This window comes from Tauraco erythrolophus, chromosome 8 (genome assembly GCF_009769465.1).
Source record: "Tauraco erythrolophus isolate bTauEry1 chromosome 8, bTauEry1.pri, whole genome shotgun sequence".
Classification (NCBI taxonomy): domain Eukaryota; kingdom Metazoa; phylum Chordata; class Aves; order Musophagiformes; family Musophagidae; genus Tauraco; species Tauraco erythrolophus.
In genome coordinates, this window is record NC_141472.1 from 20,242,098 (window position 1) to 20,261,758 (window position 19,661).

Sequence of the window (19,661 nt, forward strand, 5' to 3'; positions counted from 1 at the left end):
TGGACTTGATAGCTAATGTAACTTGCCATATTGCAGACCTGAAGATTTTTTTCAGTTCTAACAGAAGAAATTTGCAATCTTTTGTTCTAATTGTAAAATAGGATCCAAGAAAGCAAGGTATCATCATGCAAGGTAGGAAAGAGCTGTCCCTATATTCCCATGACTTAATTATTGAGAGACATTAGATACTACAGTTTATAGAGAATATCAACATACATAGGTGCAAAGTCTTCTGCTTATTTTGAGCTGGCCAAATGCAGCCTAGCTCCAGCATTTTTAAGACATTCTAATAATATTAGTACTTTGGCAATACTTTGTTCATATTACAAAATATGATGATACAGTCAGAGTTTTCATAAACTGTCGTGTATTAAGTCATTAATCTTTTCTTAAACTTGTATTTGATTCTTTAAAAATCCAGTGCTCAGTAGAAAAACATTCTTTAATACCATTTCTCTAGTAAGGTAAATTCTTAAGTAACACAGAAAATGTCACGATAAATTACACAATATTAATGAAATTTGAAGAAATAATCTGGGATTATGCAGTTGTATCTACTGAAAGTTAGTATGACCTTTTATCACTTAAGATTAAGAATTAGTTTTAAATAAAATATATTACCTGTTATATTTTTAATAGATTCCACCAAAAGTTGAGTGAAATAATTTTCAAAAAGTAGTCAATAAAATGCTTTAAAATACTCTATCAAGTTGTCAGTAACTCTTGAATGCATTATATACAGCTGAAATTTGAAGTTACTATTCTTCATAGTGGCTGTGTGTAATAAAGGAAGAATTTCAAACCATTTAGCAATTTTTTTTTTAAATGTGAAATAGCATGCCATAACAGTTACCTTTCATATTTCTTTATAAATAAAAGCTAATCTTTACATACAACATATAATCTGAAGCTTGTTATTGTTTTGTGCATTACTGAGATGTTTCAGCAAAGACCTTGGCTTTTATATAATTACTCATAGAAAGGATTGTAGAGGTATTTGTGAAGACCATGAAAAAATGGAATCATAACAAAGTGTTTGAAAATGGATAGTAAACACCAGAATTTTTAAAATGGATAGCAAACACCAGAATTTTTAAAATGGAAAGAAGTTTGTGTTCATTTTTTAACCTATTTTCCCTCATGCGTGGTTGTTTTTTCTGATCTATGCCTTGTGTAATACCAGCCTGAGCAACTGTTTGTTCATGGCCTTCCAGTCATCTCTTTGTGGGCGCAGTTCATCACGAAGGAGGCTTTCTGTTTACTTCTCCATACAGCTTACCATCCTTCTCTTTCTGAGGTCCTATGTAAAGCCTTGTTGCTATTGTCATGCTTGCAAGTTGTCACCTGTTAGTAGGTGTATGCCTAGATCACTGTTGAAAGCCTGTAAAAAGAAACCACTATTTTAGAGTTGGAGCTCCTGTTTCCAAAATGGAAGTAACTATTAATATAAATCATTAATAACTCCTCAAGTTAGCATGACAGAATATTTCCTTTTTTTTCTTTTTTTTTTTTTTTCTGCTTGCAGAGATTGAAAGCAGCCTTGACCCAGCAGCACCCTCAGGTAACAAATGGAGATACTGCCAAGGGACATCCAAGTGGGTTGGTTAGGACTCAGTCAGAGGAACCACGACCACAATCACTACAGCAACCTGCAACTTCAACAACTGAAACACCGGTATGACCACAGAGTGGACATGTACTTCCTGCTCCTTTCATTGTTATGCAAAAAAAAACCTTATCTTTTGTCTTTACTCTGGATTTGTAAAATAGAGGTTAACATGAGCTACAGACTCCTCTTGGACTCAATAGCTCTGTAGCAATAAGATGTTTGTAGTTCTTCTATGTTCTTAAATGCTTCTAAAATGTATTATCCAAGTTGACCGTTTCAAAATAGTTATTATTTACTTGCTCAAATTTAGAACTAAGTCCTCCTGATTACTGGAGTGCGTTCACAGGAAATTCTGTGGTAACTGAAGACTGAAAAACTCGTTAATATACATTTGAAAAAAATAAGTGCTTTTATTTTTTATATTGCATGTTTAATATTTTAGATCATAAACACTTAAAAATTTCAGCTGCATCAGGTATCATGCTTACGTTAATTTGCTTGAAGGGTCTCTACTGGACTGCCACAAGAAGAGTCTCAGCTGTGTGATGAAGTGTGCAGTGTAATCCCAGTTACTGAAAGGCGAGCTCTGAGTTTAGGAATGGTATGCTCTCCTTTTGGGATAATAGATGAGAACAGGGGAATAAAGGACAAGAACTTTTGAGTCAAACTGGAAGTGGAAGTGCTGCTGGAGGACAGAGATACTTCCATGGGTGAATCCTGGAGGATTGCTGCTGTTCTACATCAAAAAACTTGGTGGAATGTGTTTTCAAAATGCTTTTAAAGTTCTCTAAGAATATTTTCAGAATTCATAGCATAATACCAGTTTTATAAAAGCTACATACTTGGCCCAGAACCAGAAGAGTCTGCATATGCAGTGAAAGCCCTCAGGTTCTTAGACTGACCAGTGAAATCAAATAATGTATCAAAACAAATATGTTTGGAGCAAAAAGAGGAAAAAAGTTTATCCATTGTAAAATTACCTCCTTAAGGTTGCTGTTCTCCCATACTACCTTAAGTTTTTTAAAAGAATGTTTTCATAATACCACATAACAGAATTTTCAAGACGAAAAGCTTGCTGTTTGGTTATTTTGTGTTTACTTTATAATTAGGGTTTAAAAAAAATAAATTGCAAGTGTTTCATTCCTAAAAGGCTGATTTGTGTTCCTGGGGTTTTTTATTATTAGCAATGTAGAATTTATGCCAAATTAATATGCCAATTGATAACATGTTTGGCAGTTCTTAATTTAAAAATAAAACTTTCCTACTGTGCTAGACTGAACGTGCAGGTGCACTGGTGAATATGTCATGGAGACAGTTATATTCTGTCTATCCTACCACTTGAAAGGATTTTAAGATCCATTATATTGTTACCATAATTCATTAGATCTTTGTGTAGGGTCTGTGTGCAGCAATGAAAGGAGTATGATGTATAATTTAAAATACTGAAATATTTTGATCCTGTCATAACGTGGGTGGATATAAGGGAAAATAGTATGCAGTGGTGGGGAACGCATCAGCAGGTAGGAAGTTGCTATCTGGAGATCCAGGGATCAGCGAGTTATCAGCATTGACAGCATCTGTGAAATGGCTTCTATATATTGGGCATAAACAATTGTGTAGTATTTCAGTTGTGACTAGGTTTAAGGGAAGGATCAAGAGCAGAAAATTTATTTCCTTCTAAATGTAACTTTTAAAAGGTATTTTGGGTGAAAGAGTTTTTTAAAGTTTACCTTTCGTAAAAAGTTTACCTTTCACTAAAAGAATGTCTGAGAGTAGTATTGCTAAAGCAGTATCACTTCCAGGCTTTATTCAGCTGCCAAATATAAATATCATATGACTCTTTGAAGTCAGTGGCTTCTTTTAGTGCAATTGTAAATCAAAGCTAGAGCCACAGTTGAAGTATTACATGCTAATGTAACATGGTAAGGAGTGTAAATACAGTAAAATATTTAAAAACATAGCTGTAGAGTTAAATGACATAGCTTTCCACAAAAGAAATGTGTATAACTTGAATGTATTTAGAAATGTTGTGAATGCTCTTCTGAAGATGTGATGTGTATTATACTAGTGCTGTAGCTAAGTCATTAATAGTATTATACCGATAATGTTAATACTTGCGATTGTTTTCAGGCATCGCCAGCTCAGCCTACGCCACAAACACCAAATACAGGTGGTCGGCGAAGAAGAGCTGCCAATGAAGACCCCGACGAGAAAAGAAGAAAGTTCCTGGAGCGAAACCGGGCTGCTGCTTCCAGATGCCGACAGAAACGGAAAGTCTGGGTGCAGTCACTGGAGAAAAAAGCTGAGGACCTGAGCTCACTGAATGGCCAGTTACAGGTATACTTTTTATTTCAAGTAAAAACGCATAGGCTTTTTGATTCTTAGACAGTGATTCTGGATCAATGGAACTTCAACTTTGCATGAAATCTGAAATACAAATGGTTTTCTAAGTGGTGGCCCAGGTCAGAATTGAAAATTCAGCATTAATTGCATATACCAGTAAAATAAGAATATAAGACAATACTCAGATTTCAAGATTTGTAAACTTTAGAATCATGCCCCTTTGTCCATTTTAAATAACTTCCAGACTGTGATATTGAACAAAGATGACAAGGCATGTTGGAGTAAAGGCTTATTAGCAAAGTAATAGCCTTACCTTAAAAACATCTTGCTCTTAATAACTTGTATCACAGCCTGAGTTATTTAAATAAGGTTTGGTTTGATTTCCTTTGTTTCTTTTTTAACTTCACTTTTTTTCCTTTGAAGTGAATGTAGTGCTCGTGAAAGGTGCCAGATTGACATCACTGGAAACTGAAGGCCTCTTTTGTCCACAGAACAGGTACACCACAGGCAGTGGCAGTGCAAATTTCACCACGCTGTCCTCCCAGTGTGCATAAATCCTGTAGTGAGGGAAGCATACTGTAAGAGGGTGGTCTAGTGTGCGTTGCCAGTCATTTTTTCCACCTCATCTGAGGTCATCAGTTTTTGGAAAGTTGTCATATGGACATACTTTTCTCCCTGTAGAGCAATCCGTGACCCTTTTGTTTAAACTACTATTAAATGTTAAATCATACTTTCCTAATGTTTTCCAGCAGCACATGACAATTGGCACAAAGTATTGTTTCAAAATAAAAAGTCTAAAATCTTTATTTTGAGAATTACAGAAAGGAAAAATGATGTCATTTCCTAAATGAAGTATTCATTTAGAAAATGCAATGGGAAGTATCTTAATATTTTAGACTTTCACTTCTTGTTCTTTCATCAAAGCTGTTGACTGAGTCAAATTCACAGATCTTTTCCTTCCTATTAAAACTCCTCTTTCATGCTGTTTGATAAAGAAAATGTCACAGCTTGACCAACAGGAAAGTAGGCCATGTTGAGATTACTTTTTATCACGTAATTGAAATTGCAGTATATCAGTTGTCTTCATGTTCATGTCTTTAAAAATACTCAGCATCCCAGACTGTAAAATGTAAGTAATTCTTACCTAAGCACACAGTCAAATAATTTCCTGTGTTCCAAGAATCATGGCACTGTGCACCGGCATTAAATTTCTTGCAAATTCATAGTCTTCTCATACCTGTTCACGGTCTTGAGACATGTTCCTTTAATGCAGTCACAGTCCTCCCTGTAAATCCATTCATTACAAAGTGGTTTGTAGCACTATAGCTTAAATAATCTAAGAAACAAGTGAAGGTAGATCTACGGGAAGAAAACAAAGAACAAAAAAGATCGGCTATATTTCAGTTTTCTTAGTGAAAGTAATTTTTAGTATTATGTGAACTGCCTTTAACTTATACATACCGATTTTTATAACCGAAATGATGTAAGTACCATAGCTGAAATATTTCCAGATTTCTAAGAGTTAACTCGATAATAGTGAATTCAAGAAAAAGAATTTTCTTACAGTCTGCCAAAAGCAAAGCCGTTAACTGTGAAGAACAGAATGACTTATAAAGAAAATTGAATGTCAGAGAAATAATTAAACTGTACTTTATGTGAAAACATTAATCAATCCTATACTTCCATAATAATTCTCCACTTGACAGGCTAACACAGCTGATCAGCACAGTAGGTAGTAATGACCCATGATTGCTTACTTTATACTTAATAGTAAATTTAATAAGTTTGGAGTTTTGCCTTAGTACACTTTTATAGACTGAGTGTTAGGGTTTAGTAGTTCATATTTTGTTTAATATTTAAGTGACCTGCTCTGCTGAATTTACCAAGATGTCACATTTCCAAAAGTAGGTTAGTACCAAAATGACCACATTGCATTGCTTCACGTAAGAGTTCTGACTTCTTTCAATGCAGTTAGTAGCTTTCTTGTAACGTCTGTGTCAAAGCTTATGATGTCAATGTCAGGCTTTTTAAGACTGGAACTCTCTAACCGTGCGTACAGATTTTGAAGAGTTTTACTTGGTTAATGATATTTTGTTCGGTAGCTTTCAGCTTTCTGTAAGTTAACTTCTGCCTACTTTTGTCTTTTAAATGTTTGAATGTAATTTCCTTTTTAAGCATTATTTTTCAAATTTTTGCTTAAGAGAAGATTTCCATCTATTACATCACAGCAGTAACATACTTTGGTTGGCTGTCTTTATTATAGGATCTGCTGTTAAGGTTTTTTCATGCTTCCAACCTTTTAAAGTTTATTTACTGTTTGATTTTTGTGGACTGTGTTTTCTACTAATATGTTGACTTATTTATTGATCTTATATAATTTTATATGCCACATTTATCTCTTATAATTTTATATACCACATTGTGTTGCCTCTGTGCCTTGCACAATACTGCAGGATATGGTATGCTACAGAATGTGTTGAGGAAGTATTGGCAGTGTGTCCCCAGCGGCCGCTCTGTCGTATTGCAGGATCAGATGCCAAAGTTCATTCTATGGTCCCTATTTGGTCCCTGTTACTTTAATAATCTTAGAGGACAAAGCATTAGTAGAAGAATGGCCTGTCTTCCTCACGAGGTCATTGGAGGTTTTAAAGGATCAGCAATCAGTAGCAGTTTGTACTAATGCTGCACAAGCTGCTTTAGGAAGGCTGAATTATGAAAGAAATCCATACAAGGGTGTCGTCTTGAAATTATCCAAAAAGAAACAGGAAGAGCAGTGTTTAACTCAGCTACAGACATCCCCCTATCCCCATAAGTCACATCTGCCTGTCTGTGATGATAGTTTCAGTAAATAATACCTCACAAATGTTGGCCCACCCCTTGCTGAGTAAGGGTTATTCTGGTCTCGCTATTACGTAATGCATTTTGGATCCAGGAAGAAATAGGCAGATACAGAAGAACACATTGCACACCGCATTGGAATACCTTCATAAGATACAGAAAGCAAAGTATCTTTTGAAAAATGGAGTGCAGGTAAACATAGATATGCTTTCCTCCAAAAACCTGCTTTCTAGTGTTAGCATATTTTGAAATGTCAGATCATAAAAATTCTTCTAGACAACATGTGGGGTATATTTCATGCTTATTTAAAGACATATTGATGCCTACACTTGACTTGATATCTCATTAATGAGGAAGACCTTTCCAGTATAAAAACTGAAAATAATCTTTCTTCATGATCATGATCAAATTGTTTATTCCATGTGTTTCTTCTTGTTAGCCTGTTTTCCATAAAGACCACTACATGTTAACATATTTTGGATGAGATGGCAAGACTTGGTATTGTCATATATATGATAAGAAAACTACAATGTGTATAGGCGCTGGTTCTAACAACCCCCCTTTACTACCAGTCAGAAGTGGTTCTTACTGGTACTATGTAGATGGCAACCATGGATTGCCTTTCTGTGACATTCCACATACCATGTGTCTAGCAGACGTACTCTGTTCTACTTTCAGGAATGATTTGTGCGTTGCATATAGCACTGTTGGCAAACAGTGTTCGTGTTATTAACAGTGCTATGTATTCCATGCGAATACCTCATTTTTTTTACTATAGGAATGCCGTTCCTTTTTTTTTTTTTTTCAAATCTGCTTCAATGTGAGATAATATATTGGCTTTTTCTATTTGTGTTAGCAAAAGTCTTAGTATTTATAATACAACTGACAATCTGTAAACTGCCTTTTCAAAAATTTTTCATAAACATTAGTTTTACTTACACTGACAAAACAGTGACTTCATACTTATATCTGCTATTTGTGTATAAAATTCTACCTTAAAATATGGGAGCTGAAGGTAGAAAATTTCTGAAAACCTTTTCTGGATTTGATTGCTTACTTTGCCAACGTTCCTTTAAACTAACAGAAGTATGTTTCATATTCTTGGACATTGCTCCTTCTGTAGATTATCAAGAAGTGTCTCAAAACTATATCAGCACTTTCTTCCCCCAACTTGTCAATTCCGTGCAGCTGCCTGCTTGACATCCAGATTTGTGGCTTCTCGGTAAATAACATGGTGAACTAAGAGGAGACTGAGAGCTGGAGGCAGAAGTAGTATGGTTTCTTAACAGCCCAAGATTTCAGGACATGTAATGCCAGCTGGTAGAGATTTTGTGGGGTTTATGGTTGGGTTTTTTTCATTACAACCTCTTTTTTTTGTTTGCAATCGCATTTTTCTTTCATTAGAAACATCTATGAAGTCAGATTTTTGGCTTTGTTTCAGCTCTTGTTTTTGTTTTAAATGTAAAGTTTATAGAAGAGATATTTGGCAGAATAAAATGACTGAATAGAAGAGTAGTCCTTAATAGTTTAAGAGGATTTTGCAAGTATGAAGTCTTGAAATTTTTTGTCTCTTAAATGGAGAGGACACAGAGGACCTTTTCTTTCAAAAATCTGGTATTTTAGTTACAGTATTTATAAACTATGTTATTTTGTTTATTAAACCTAATAAATTCTGTTCTTAAAAATTATTTTCCTTATTTTGGAATCCTTTTAGTTATAATTCATCTCTTCTCTGACTGCACTGCCTTATTTCTAGCTTGCAAGTAGCTAGATTGACTTTCTTTTTTTTTTTCCCTACATAATTCTATTTGCAATTCAATTTTCCTGTCTTTGTTTTTTTCTTTAACTTGCTCTCAAATGCATAAACATATACATTTACCAAACAATTACGTCATGTGTGTGGTATATTATGCTAATGTGCCACAGTTCTTATAGTTTTAAGTAACATTCAGTATCAATGGAAAGAATTTATACTTAAAAGAAATTAACCCATGAAAAGCATATATCATGGTAAGATACAGGTATAGAATTCATAGAATCATAGAATGGTTAGGGTTGGAAGGGACCTTAAAGATCATCTAGTTCCATCCCCCCTGCCATGGGCAGAGAAATCACAAAGCATTACAGATAAACTGATTCTGTAGTTACATAAACATTTTTCTATTATTTTAAGTGAAAATGGATCTATCAAAATGCCATACCATTCTTAGTGTGGATTGTCATATGTACTGCACTTACGTAGCACTTTCTATCTGTAGCTATCAAACCGCTTCACAGAGGAGGTAAGTATGCTGCCCTCTGTTTTACAAATGGGGAGTTTGAAGCACAAAGAAGTAAAATGACCTTGCTCAAGGTCACCCAGTAGTGGAAAGGCACAGTCTGGAAATGAACCCAGTCACTAGATTCTGCAAGTGCCGTCTCCTAGATTACACTCCGCTTTAGTGACATGAGGTGACATTGCAGGATTTTGTCATTGTCATCAATTATTCTTTCATACATCGTGCTTATGTATGATTGCTAAAGAGAAAATTAATATGGAAATCAACAGACATTTACTGAATTATTTTCCATTACATGAGATTTTCAAAGTCCCAGTACAAATATAGTCACCAAAAATCATTCTGCATTGGCAGATTAATTTTTTTACCTTTTTTTTTAATGTTGTCTGTGGCATCTGTCAAAATGTGGGTAGTTAAATGTAGGTTTACCCTGATTAGAATTCATCACAAACCCTTGCAGAAGACTCTTACAGTAGCTGGTTGATGTGAATGAGAGTATATGTAGACTCTGCATCTGCAAACTGGAAAACGTATCTTGTATTTTCAAAAAAAGCATTTCCTAGTTTAAGAAAATCATGAAATAAATTTAGCCAAGTTTCAGCTAATATCTAAGTATTCTGAGATAAAAGAAATGTATACATTTTTGCAATATATACCAAATGGAAACTTCTTGTATTTTATCTACCCCTAAAGGAACAACTGAAAATCCTATAAAACTTAATACTCACCTTCAAAATGTGTGTAGTTTGAGCCTGGTAAAGTACATAACTTTCTTCTCCTTTAGAATGAAGTCACCCTGCTGAGAAATGAAGTGGCACAGCTGAAACAGCTTCTTCTGGCTCATAAAGATTGCCCTGTAACCGCCATGCAGAAGAAATCTGGCTATCATAGTGAGTAATGTTCCATTACCTATAGCCTTAGGCTGCATCAATGAAATACTGCCAAAGTGAACTGAATGAACATTAAAATTGAGAAGTGCAGTTCTAATATTACATTAAAGATTTTTTTTTTTAAATTCCGGAAGGTTATTGGAAGAGAGGAATGAATATGTGATATTTAGAAATATATTTTTAAGTCATTTCAGTTGAAGTGTTGCGTAATGTTGAAGGTTTTATGTTGGTTTAATAAATGCATATCATAATTAGCATTTAAGGACTATCAGTTACTACACCTGCTTTGGAAAATATAATTAAAGTATTAAGAGCACACGATAAACCATTTTTTATACTTTATCTTAGCCTAGTACAGTGAAAGGTCCTTGTGTGGTTTTTTTTTCTTCATCGTAATGAGATTTCAGTAGAGGTAATACAACAGCTGTCCTCATTTACCATAACATCTAGGATCAGTCAAGCCGTTAAAACAATCAGATGCAGGTTCATGGCTCCTACTGTACAGTGTCTTCGAGATTGTTTTGATTTCCACGTTAAGCGACTACCTTTCTATAAACAGAGTATTTTAAAAAGCAGTTCTAATACTGAAGGGAATACTGAGAGTTCAGTAGCATTTTTTTTCTAATGCATATTTTTACTTAAAGGTGCTCATTTGATTTTCATCCTTCCAGCATTTTAAAGGTTAATTATGCTTTCCTTACTTGTAACTTCATTTTTGGATATGGTACACAGTGCCAGAACCAGCTGCTGCTGCTGTAGAATAAATGGCCAATTTTGTCCATTGTACACAAATTTGTTACAAATAACTGAGCTGGGAATGCATTAGGCAACATTCATAATATATAACCCACAGCTTTCGTTTTTATGATTTAGTGATATTTCAGGATATTTGTAAATGTGAAGATTGTTTCTGCCATATGTAGCCACTTCATTTTAATTTGCCAGTGTCAGTAATTCAGGAGAATAAAGGAACATTTTGTATTGCATGCAAACAGATCCTCAGGTGCTTGCGATAAAACTTAATGGCCACCATCTTTACTTGTAGTCATTGTAAGCAATTTCATCAGAATGGGCAATATTTTTTAATTTAAAAGATTCAGGAGATTTAGCAACTCTCTATTGCCATATATATTTAGAATACTGATTTTGTCAGTTTTGAGCTTATAAATCTTGGTCCTTTGATCTCCAGTCATTTTGACAAGACAGAAAATAGCATCTTGGAGTAAATTGGAACAGTATAGAAATATGTTTGGGATTTATATTAACAATGATTGCTGTAGGGATGAGGCCATTATGGCTCCCATCTGACAGAACAACATAATTTCATACAGAAGCTACTAGAGAATAACATTATGCATGCAAGGTTTTTTTTTTAAAAAAAAAAAACAAAACAGAACAAAACACCAAACCTGTAGATTTCTTGAATTTTGGTGTTTTGAGGACGCGTGTTCCTGAATTGGCATGAAAAATATTTAAATACAAGTCTTAAACTGGCAAACTAATTACATGCTAAGGATTTCTTTGTTGAAGAATTAATGAATGGCCTGTTTAGTAATGCTCATTTTCTGCCCTTAGAAAAGGACTATAATGTTCCTAATTTACTAAAGAATGCAAAATGAATAAGAACTAAAATACTAATCAGTGGAAAAAGCCTACGTTTTAGGAAAAAAAATAGTAGTAAGCAAGGAGACTGGAAGCATAGCTCAACTAGTTTCTTGAAAAGTCTGTTGAAGGGAAAAGTTGGGTATGAATGATAGTTGTAAGGCCACGCACCGTGTGAATATTGTTAGGAAAGCATGTTGGCTAAGTCACTTACCCACAGTACAATTTTTGAGAGGAAAAAATGGTTTCAGTTAATATGTTCATGAAAATGGTGTTCATATGAAGTATTTTTAAATAAACATATTATGTTCATCAAGTAATCTAAGTTGAATTGCTTCAAAAATATATTGAGTGCTTGAACAGTCTGTCTCTGTGGAAGAAACTGAAGACACCAGATGACAGAGCTGCTGCAGTGCTGACTGTTGTGCGCCGCTTTGACAGCGCTGGTTTATACCATGCGGACTGTGTTTTAACAGCTAAGTCCACAATTAAATGGGGTTTCCTGTGATTTTGGCACTTACTCTTACATGTCCTTTAAGATCTTTTGGATTTCCAAGGCACGTTTTTGTCTCAGGCCAAGTGAAGAGCACAACAGTGCAGATACCCCTTTCTCCTTCTAAAATTGTTCTCAGGATCATATTTTCCTTATTTAAAAAAAAGTCTTGTGCCCGCTTCAAAAGCGAACGTCATCAGGACAGAGAAAACAGAAAAATGGTTATTGCACTTTGAGGCAGCATGGATGAATTTCTGTTACAATGTTTGAGTTTTCAGCCAGTTTAAACTTTTTTATTTCCCAAAGAGGGATGCTTTTGGTTCTGAATGCATCTTGAAAGATTAGCAGGGGGGATGTGCCGTGTATAGGAGAAATCTAAAAGGTGTTAATTTATTTTTCATTTTAGCTCTTCTATACCAGATTACCTCTAAAAGTATTCTGCAATACTCCTATATTTTCTCAGTCTTTTTCTGGACTTGGAGGAGGAAAAAGGTGAAAACTTGTGAGAAGAAAATGCGTTGTGAAAATTAGAGTTGTAAAAAAAAAAAGAAAAGAATGTTTTAGATATTTTTCAAAAGGAGATCATAATATTCAAGAACATTCATACAAAACTCAATATAAAGGAAGATAAATAGAGGCTGCTGTGTAGGTGGTATTACATGTGGGGTTTTGTGTTCTTTCTCTAGTTACTTTTAAAGAAACAGTAGAAGGTGACAAACCAGTTTCAAGCTCGAATAATTTGAACCACTTAAACCGCTGTGCTCCTGCAGCCTGTTCTGGGTAGGCGACAGTCCTTCAGTGACCGCAGGGACAGTCACAAAGGCCAGCTCGCTGGAAATGAGCATTTCGAGGCTTGAGAACCTCTCTGGCCCATGGAAGGCCTGATGAGAATTAGCATGAGGCTTCCTTACCACTGATTATCAGGGAACCGAAAACATTTCTGGATCACATGTCAGTGCTTGCGTACTTGTTCCCATTTTCGTTTTGGTGGGTTTTTTTCTTCTGAAGACTGAAATCCTTCTTTGTTTGGCCTGCCTTACTGAAAGCTATGGGTAAGCAATGCAAAGAAGCAAATAATAGCAATGTTTGACTACTCTCAAAGAGTACCTTTTAGTACATCCTCAAAAGTCTCCTCTGTGCTTTGTTTAGTGTTTTTTAACTCTTTTCTATAGCTCAGTCTAGCTCATGTTGTGTTCCATTACCAAAATAGCTTGCTCATTCTCACAACACAGCCTGTCTAGGAACTATGTAGCCTTCAAGAAAGTTTGTGTGACGTAGGTCTGTAAATTTTCAGCCTTCTAATGCTCAGCACACACTACTTCTGTAGATTCATTTCTAATTTGGAGCATGCGTTTTCTTTGGTTGGAGGCATAGCTGGGGGAGCTGTTAAAAAGCTAAAATGCCTAGGCTTTTTTCTGCATTCCTAGCTACATTATGATTCTGGTATGTATGAGTTGCATTATTGAAGGCACAGTCCTGTACCTGGCAATTCTCTGGTCAACTAAGAAAAAAAATTGATTGGAATTTAAATATAGCATTCTTGTGTTCTTCTAAAAGCCTTTGGTTTTTATTCCCAGACTTCAGGCCTAAGAAAACAAGTCACTTTTGTAATGAGGTGACTTTAAGTATCTTCTATATTCATTGAGTTGGTTTTCTTGTTTGGTTTTAATTTTTGAAATGAAGTTCTATATTCAGTTTTTGGCCTCTATTCCTGTAAATTTAGGGCTATATAAGAAAGGATTTGAAGAAAATCTAAATAGCTATTCTGTAGGTGGCACCTCATTTCTAAATGTTACTTTGTAGTTATTGCAAGGATTTATGCTTCCAGTCAAATTTATTCCCACACACTAGCATTAGGTCTGTATCTTATATGATCACCTGTCTGCTGTAATTCCCCTCCTCTAGTCCCTGGCATCTGAAAATACCTGAATTGTGTTTTTGTCTCTTCAGCACAGTATGTGTATTCATCTGCTCAATGACACGAAAACTTTTATTATATGTTGGTGATCATAAGTATTCTCATAACTGTTTCTTCCATGGCATATACGATCTTCCTGAGCCCATCAGAATCAGAAAATCAAGGCTTTCTCATGTTCTTTACCACTGTAATGATATTACAGACATTTCTTTTGAGTTAAGTTAGCAACATATATGTTAAGGGGTACAGAACAATGGAAGACCTTCCTTCTCTGGCTGAAAGATAACGATCTGCATTAGTTCCTCTCTATCTCTGGCCTGTGTCATTTAAAACTAACCCTTTTCTTGAGGACAAGGAGGATTTGGCCAAGAAGGAAATTGAGGATCAGCAGAAGCAGCATAATAGGAAGATTGAGATTCACAGGAGAGTAACAATGACTCTGAAGAGGAGGACCAGGTGTTACAGTGGGGAAACTATATTCTATACATGTTGTCCCACTTGCTTCCATTTTGTTCTGTCTAAGGGAAAGAATATGCTTTCCATAATTAGTAATTCAGTATTTTTCAGGAAGTGGCACTAGAGTTTCTGTTTTTAACAAAGTTTGCCTGTGTTCCTTCCTCCTTGTTTTTACATGAGATCTTGTAGGTCTTGATAGAGGTGTAGCAAAGATGAAGTCCTGGTGAATAGCGTTAACTGAATTGGCACTCGTTTGTGTTCTTTCTGTTCTTGAATAGGCAAATGCGGCTAAGAATCACAAACATCTTGCAAAAGTCTTTTAATTTTCTTCCTCTTGCTGTATACAGTTACCATGTAACCTTAGGATACGTGGTAATTGTCAGCATAACTAGCTCAGTGTCATCTGTCTCTATCTCCTTTAATGCTTAAAAGATCTGGTTTTGAAAAAAAATGCAGTATCCATAAAATAGTTGGCCTTGTGAATAAGAACATTATGTCCATGCTTTTATAGTAGAGGTATAAAAGAAATTCTTACCTCGTTCATGTAGGCAGTATTTCTTAGAAAGAAATATAGCAGTTTTGCTTGCTTACTTATCCTTTTTGACCTTGCTCTTCTTTTCCAGAAGCGGTCAATAATGGAACTGCTGTTTTCAGGCTTTGAAGAGGAGCATGTTCTTAGTATGCATGGGGTTGCTTCAAAGATCTTTATGTTGGGAACTTGACTTGCTAAGTTAGTGAATTTTCTTACCCATAGCTAGTATGTCGTATAAATCTCAGTACATCATAAACTTCATCATTGTTTGTTCATGCTTAGTGTTCCTTTTAGTTGCTGCTATTAGCCTGGTTTTCTATGGAAACGAGGCTATGATAACACAGTGGTGTTCATCTTTGAGTGTTAGTGTCATCCCTTCCCATCCCTTCTCTTCCCCTGGGTAACTTTAGAATTTGTAGGCCAATCTCAAGCAAATCTGAAAGGGATTGCAAAGGCAAGTCCAGAGAAAATCAGCTTTGTTGTTTTGCTGTGTCACAAACAATAGTTCATGCTGCTTCTGGTTATGTTTGTGTGTATCTTTGTATATTGTTATGCTATGCAATAGTCATTTTAAAAAGGACTTCCAGTATTCCATCTGTATACTGTGTTTAAGTCAGTGTATAAAACTTTTGTGAAAAATACTTGAAAAGACTAAGTAGCACAAAGTGGTATAAAAAAGTTATATTTAAATTTGGCATCTGTACTTCTAATTCTGGGTGAAAAACAGTAGGCTGATTTTCTTTTTTGGGGTTGGGTTTTTTTTCAGTCTTTAACTCAGCTTTTTGGTTGATAGTGTTTGCATAATGCCTTGGCTAACTTTTGCAACTCTGGAAAAAAAAGATTTTAGCATAACTAGGATATCTGTGCAGGAAAGACATTTTAACTCATGCTCATTTTGTAAACTCTAGTTTTGCACAATGAGAATTATTTTTTCATCTGTTTACCCTCTGTCATGAGAAAAAATGATGCAACTGTGTGACTAATTCCTTTCAGTTTTGTGGAGAACACCTGAAATATTCTTGAAGATATTTTTAAAATAAGTCGTAACAATTTTAAATCTTATTGAGAGGCATTTGTATACTAGTAAGTTACTGCACTTCACTCTGTTAAAAGAATGTGGGTTGAAAAATTGTGGAAGTATTGTCCAATTAATATAGTTGGTGTAAATAATATTTTTCAGGTATTATGATCATGATCACAAGTATTAATTACTGAACATAGAATTACTCGTTTGATTACTAAGTAAATAAAGTAAATTATCATATGTTAAAAATCTAAAGCAAACTCATATAGCACTAGGAGATCTGGTAGCATTTTTCATGTATAAAAATTGCTTATTGATATGAGCATTCATCATTAGAATTAGGTGTAGTATCCACCAGCTGATTTACTAGGCAGGAAATGAGACAATTTTAATCATGACTTTGAAGATGTGAAAATGTTCTTGTTTCCTGAATATTCCATACTGCAGTCCATCTTTTGCTTACAAAGTAATATTTAAACAAAAAAAAAGAAAATAAGATTGTTTTGTGATTTGTGCTGTGTTACACCATGAATTTTAATTATGTAGGGGATGATTGCTGTTACCTGGGATGTGGCAGTGTGCGTTCTGGGAGGGGGAAAAGTAAATTATTTTTTTCTTCTTCAGCTGCAGATAAAGATGACAGTTCGGAAGACATATCAGTGCCAAGCAGTCCACACACGGAGGCTATTCAGCACAGTTCTGTCAGCACTTCCAACGGCGTAAGCTCAACTTCCAAGGCAGAAGCGGTGGCGACCTCCGTTCTCACCCAGATGGCGGACCAGAGCACGGAGCCGGTGCTTTCCCAGATCGTCATGGCACCTCCCTCCCAGTCGCAGCCTTCAGGAAGTTGATTAAAAACTTGCGTTGCATCAGTTTCTTAGATACACATTTGTGACTTTAAAGGGAAATCAACAAAAGACCAGTCTCCATCTAGGAGAAATTGTAGCTTAAAATTATTCATTTTTAAAAATCCAACTTAAATTTGGCTTTAACAATTGGCAGGTGAAGATGAGGCAGAACACCAGTTCTAGTCTCTTTGCAAAAGACTTTTTTTTTTAAGTATTAGTTTTACTAGTTATTTTTTGTGCTTAATGTGTAAAGTGTGTGTACAGTACAATGTGGTTTATTTCATTTTTAATTTGGTATTATTTCAACAAGCATTGGGGTGGATTGCTAAAGATCATCCCCAAGACTGTGATAGTAATACTACGTGACATTTTTTATACCAAAGTTCTGCATAGTCCCTATTGACTTTGTAACATTAGCAAGGTCATAAAGCACTAGGCAAGAGAAAGACAGTAACAGTAAATTTGCTTTTAGTCTTTTTGCCTTTTTGTTGTTTTGCACATTATGAGAGGAAGAACATTGGGAGAAAAACATTTGGGTTGTTTTATGTATAGCATTTTGGTTGGCTTTTTAACTGTTGGGGTTTTTAATTTGTTTAATAGGGCCAGTACAGTATATGAGATACAGCACTCTTATGCACATACCTATCCTAGATGAGGATCATTACTAAACAGATTTGATTTTTTTTTTAATTTTAAATTTTTGTCAGGTGGGTTTTTTTTCCCCCCCTCCAACACTTTTGTTCTGGGGGGAGGAGAGCTTTATTTCTCCAGTCAGAATAGAGATCTATAACTACCCTTTGTTGATAGGCTGAAACCAGTAAGCATGTTGTAAAATACAGGGTTATCAAACATGGAATACTTAGTATTCCAAAGTAGGGTGATGTTTTGTGGATTTCTGAGTCACAGACTAAGGAGTTTACTCATGGTTTTGGATGCCAGAAAAGCCTAAAATCCTTCTTCAGACAACTCAAGACTTTTTTTTGTCATTGTCTTGTATTTGCAAGCTAACTTGTACTTAATTCTTGTGTAAGCACTGTCATCTTTTAGTAGCAAAATTTTTGATACCTTTCTTGTGGAAAAAAAAAAAAATCAGTATCTACCGTATCTTGGAAACAATGTAATTATAACGTGGTGTGTGTGGTGTGTGCGTGAGAATGGTTCAGTAGTTAATGCCAGCAGTCTTTTGCTTGAATGTTTAAAGATGCCTTCAATGTGATGCTGGCTGATAGGTGATTGCAGTTTTAAAATGTTATTTACTGTGCGAACTTGGATAACTAACATTCCATGATGTAGTTTGTTTCTGATGAGATGATTGTAGGTACACTTTTTCTCATTATCCAATCATCTGTAGGATACTGAGTTTTTTAAATGTGCCATTATCTATTTTGATTCTGTACTCATGTTCAAAATACAGTACAATATTTTACAATAGATTAAGTTGTTTAAAAAAAGTAGATGTGTGCTTTCAGGTCGGAAAACTTTGTATAATAGCAAAAACAGATGCATAGTAGCAACTGGCAGTAAAGCAGGATTCCATTATGTATATAACAAAGATTTAATGCATTTATAATGGGTTGTGTAGTTCATTTGCTCTTCCTTCTCCACACTATACTATGTGTTTTTAAGTGTCAGTGCCATCAAGTTTCTATTTGATTCAGTTTTAAATCTAAAAATGTAATTGATCCACAGGAAAATAATAATTTCTACAATATATATACAACCATACTATAATGAAAACTGGACAAAGAAGTATCTAAGTCATATATGTATCATTGCAGGGCTTTAAGCATGAAAATAATAGGGATTCTAAATATTTTGTATTTTAAAACTAAGAAAGTTGAGTTGATAACCTCATGTGTTTAAAAGTCTTACTTTCCCAATTTCAAGGTAAAAAGCTGTAACAGTTATTGAACATTTCCAGGATGGTGAAGTACAATGGACCTCTTGTGAGAAGGAAATTAATTGCAAAGGCACAAAATGTGAATTCTGCAAGAAAGCTATACAGTCACTTTTCATTGTCGTTTTGGTGGACTAGATAAGGCCTCATTGATTATACTATAATTTTCTCTCCTAAACACAAAGGCTTTTAAATCATATTTATATAAGTGGAGTTTTTTTATAACAAAACTGTCGCGCTTGTAAAATAAGTCTACATAAGTGTATAGGAGACGTGTAAGCAGTTAATGAATTTAACAGTGGGGCTGGAAAAAGAACCATTAAAATCTGTGTTCAGCAAATAGAGAAAAGTTATTAGTCGTACTACCATGGATTCCGTTATGTCACACTACTTCTGTACTTAGCATTTTGGGTCTTTACATTTGACATGTTTCACAAACTGTACTGTTTTCTTCTATGTGCAGTTTGCATGAGTAAATCATCAAAGAGAATAAAATCTATCTTTAAGTTATGTTCCTATTTTAATGAAATTATAATTGTTCTAAAAGGCAGCACTGTCTTCAGACTTATTTCTTTATCCTTGCAATTAGCATTTTTCTGGAAGTCATTACTATAATGTCAAAGTAATATTATGTAAATAAGAACACATATTTCTCAACAAAATAAGCCAAATTCCATTGCTCTGCAGTTGAGTTCCAGCTCCTTCTGAGGAACACGCCTTGTATCGGTAGTTCCAGGAGCCCAAGGTAATCCACAAGAAACGGAGTTCATAAGCATAGATCACCTGGCGATCCCAGGTGTTGCTCAGCTGTTCCTGGTTGCCCTGAGTTCCACAGCAGAAGCGTTGTGTGTAATCAGAATTTCCAGCTAACTTCCAGATATCTTAATATACACGAAGCTAGGAAATGACAGCTATAGTCAGATGAACTGCTC

The 19,661-nt window shown here is 35.0% G+C and overlaps 1 protein-coding gene across 3 annotated transcripts in view; it reads left to right on the plus strand.

The window, feature by feature from the left end:
• The window catches only part of ATF2 (activating transcription factor 2), a 51,086-nt gene extending 31,829 nt beyond the window's left edge, over positions 1–19,257 (plus strand). For all 3 annotated transcript variants that reach the window (XM_086616104.1, XM_086616105.1, XM_009978526.2), the window contains 4 exons: positions 1,526–1,675; positions 3,740–3,946; positions 9,854–9,959; positions 16,609–19,257. In XM_086616104.1, the coding sequence (XP_086472230.1) occupies positions 1,526–1,675; positions 3,740–3,946; positions 9,854–9,959; positions 16,609–16,835 (690 nt within the window). In that variant the 3' untranslated portion in view covers positions 16,836–19,257. The remainder of the gene's footprint in view (positions 1–1,525; positions 1,676–3,739; positions 3,947–9,853; positions 9,960–16,608) is intronic.
• Positions 19,258–19,661: the final 404 nt, after the last annotated feature.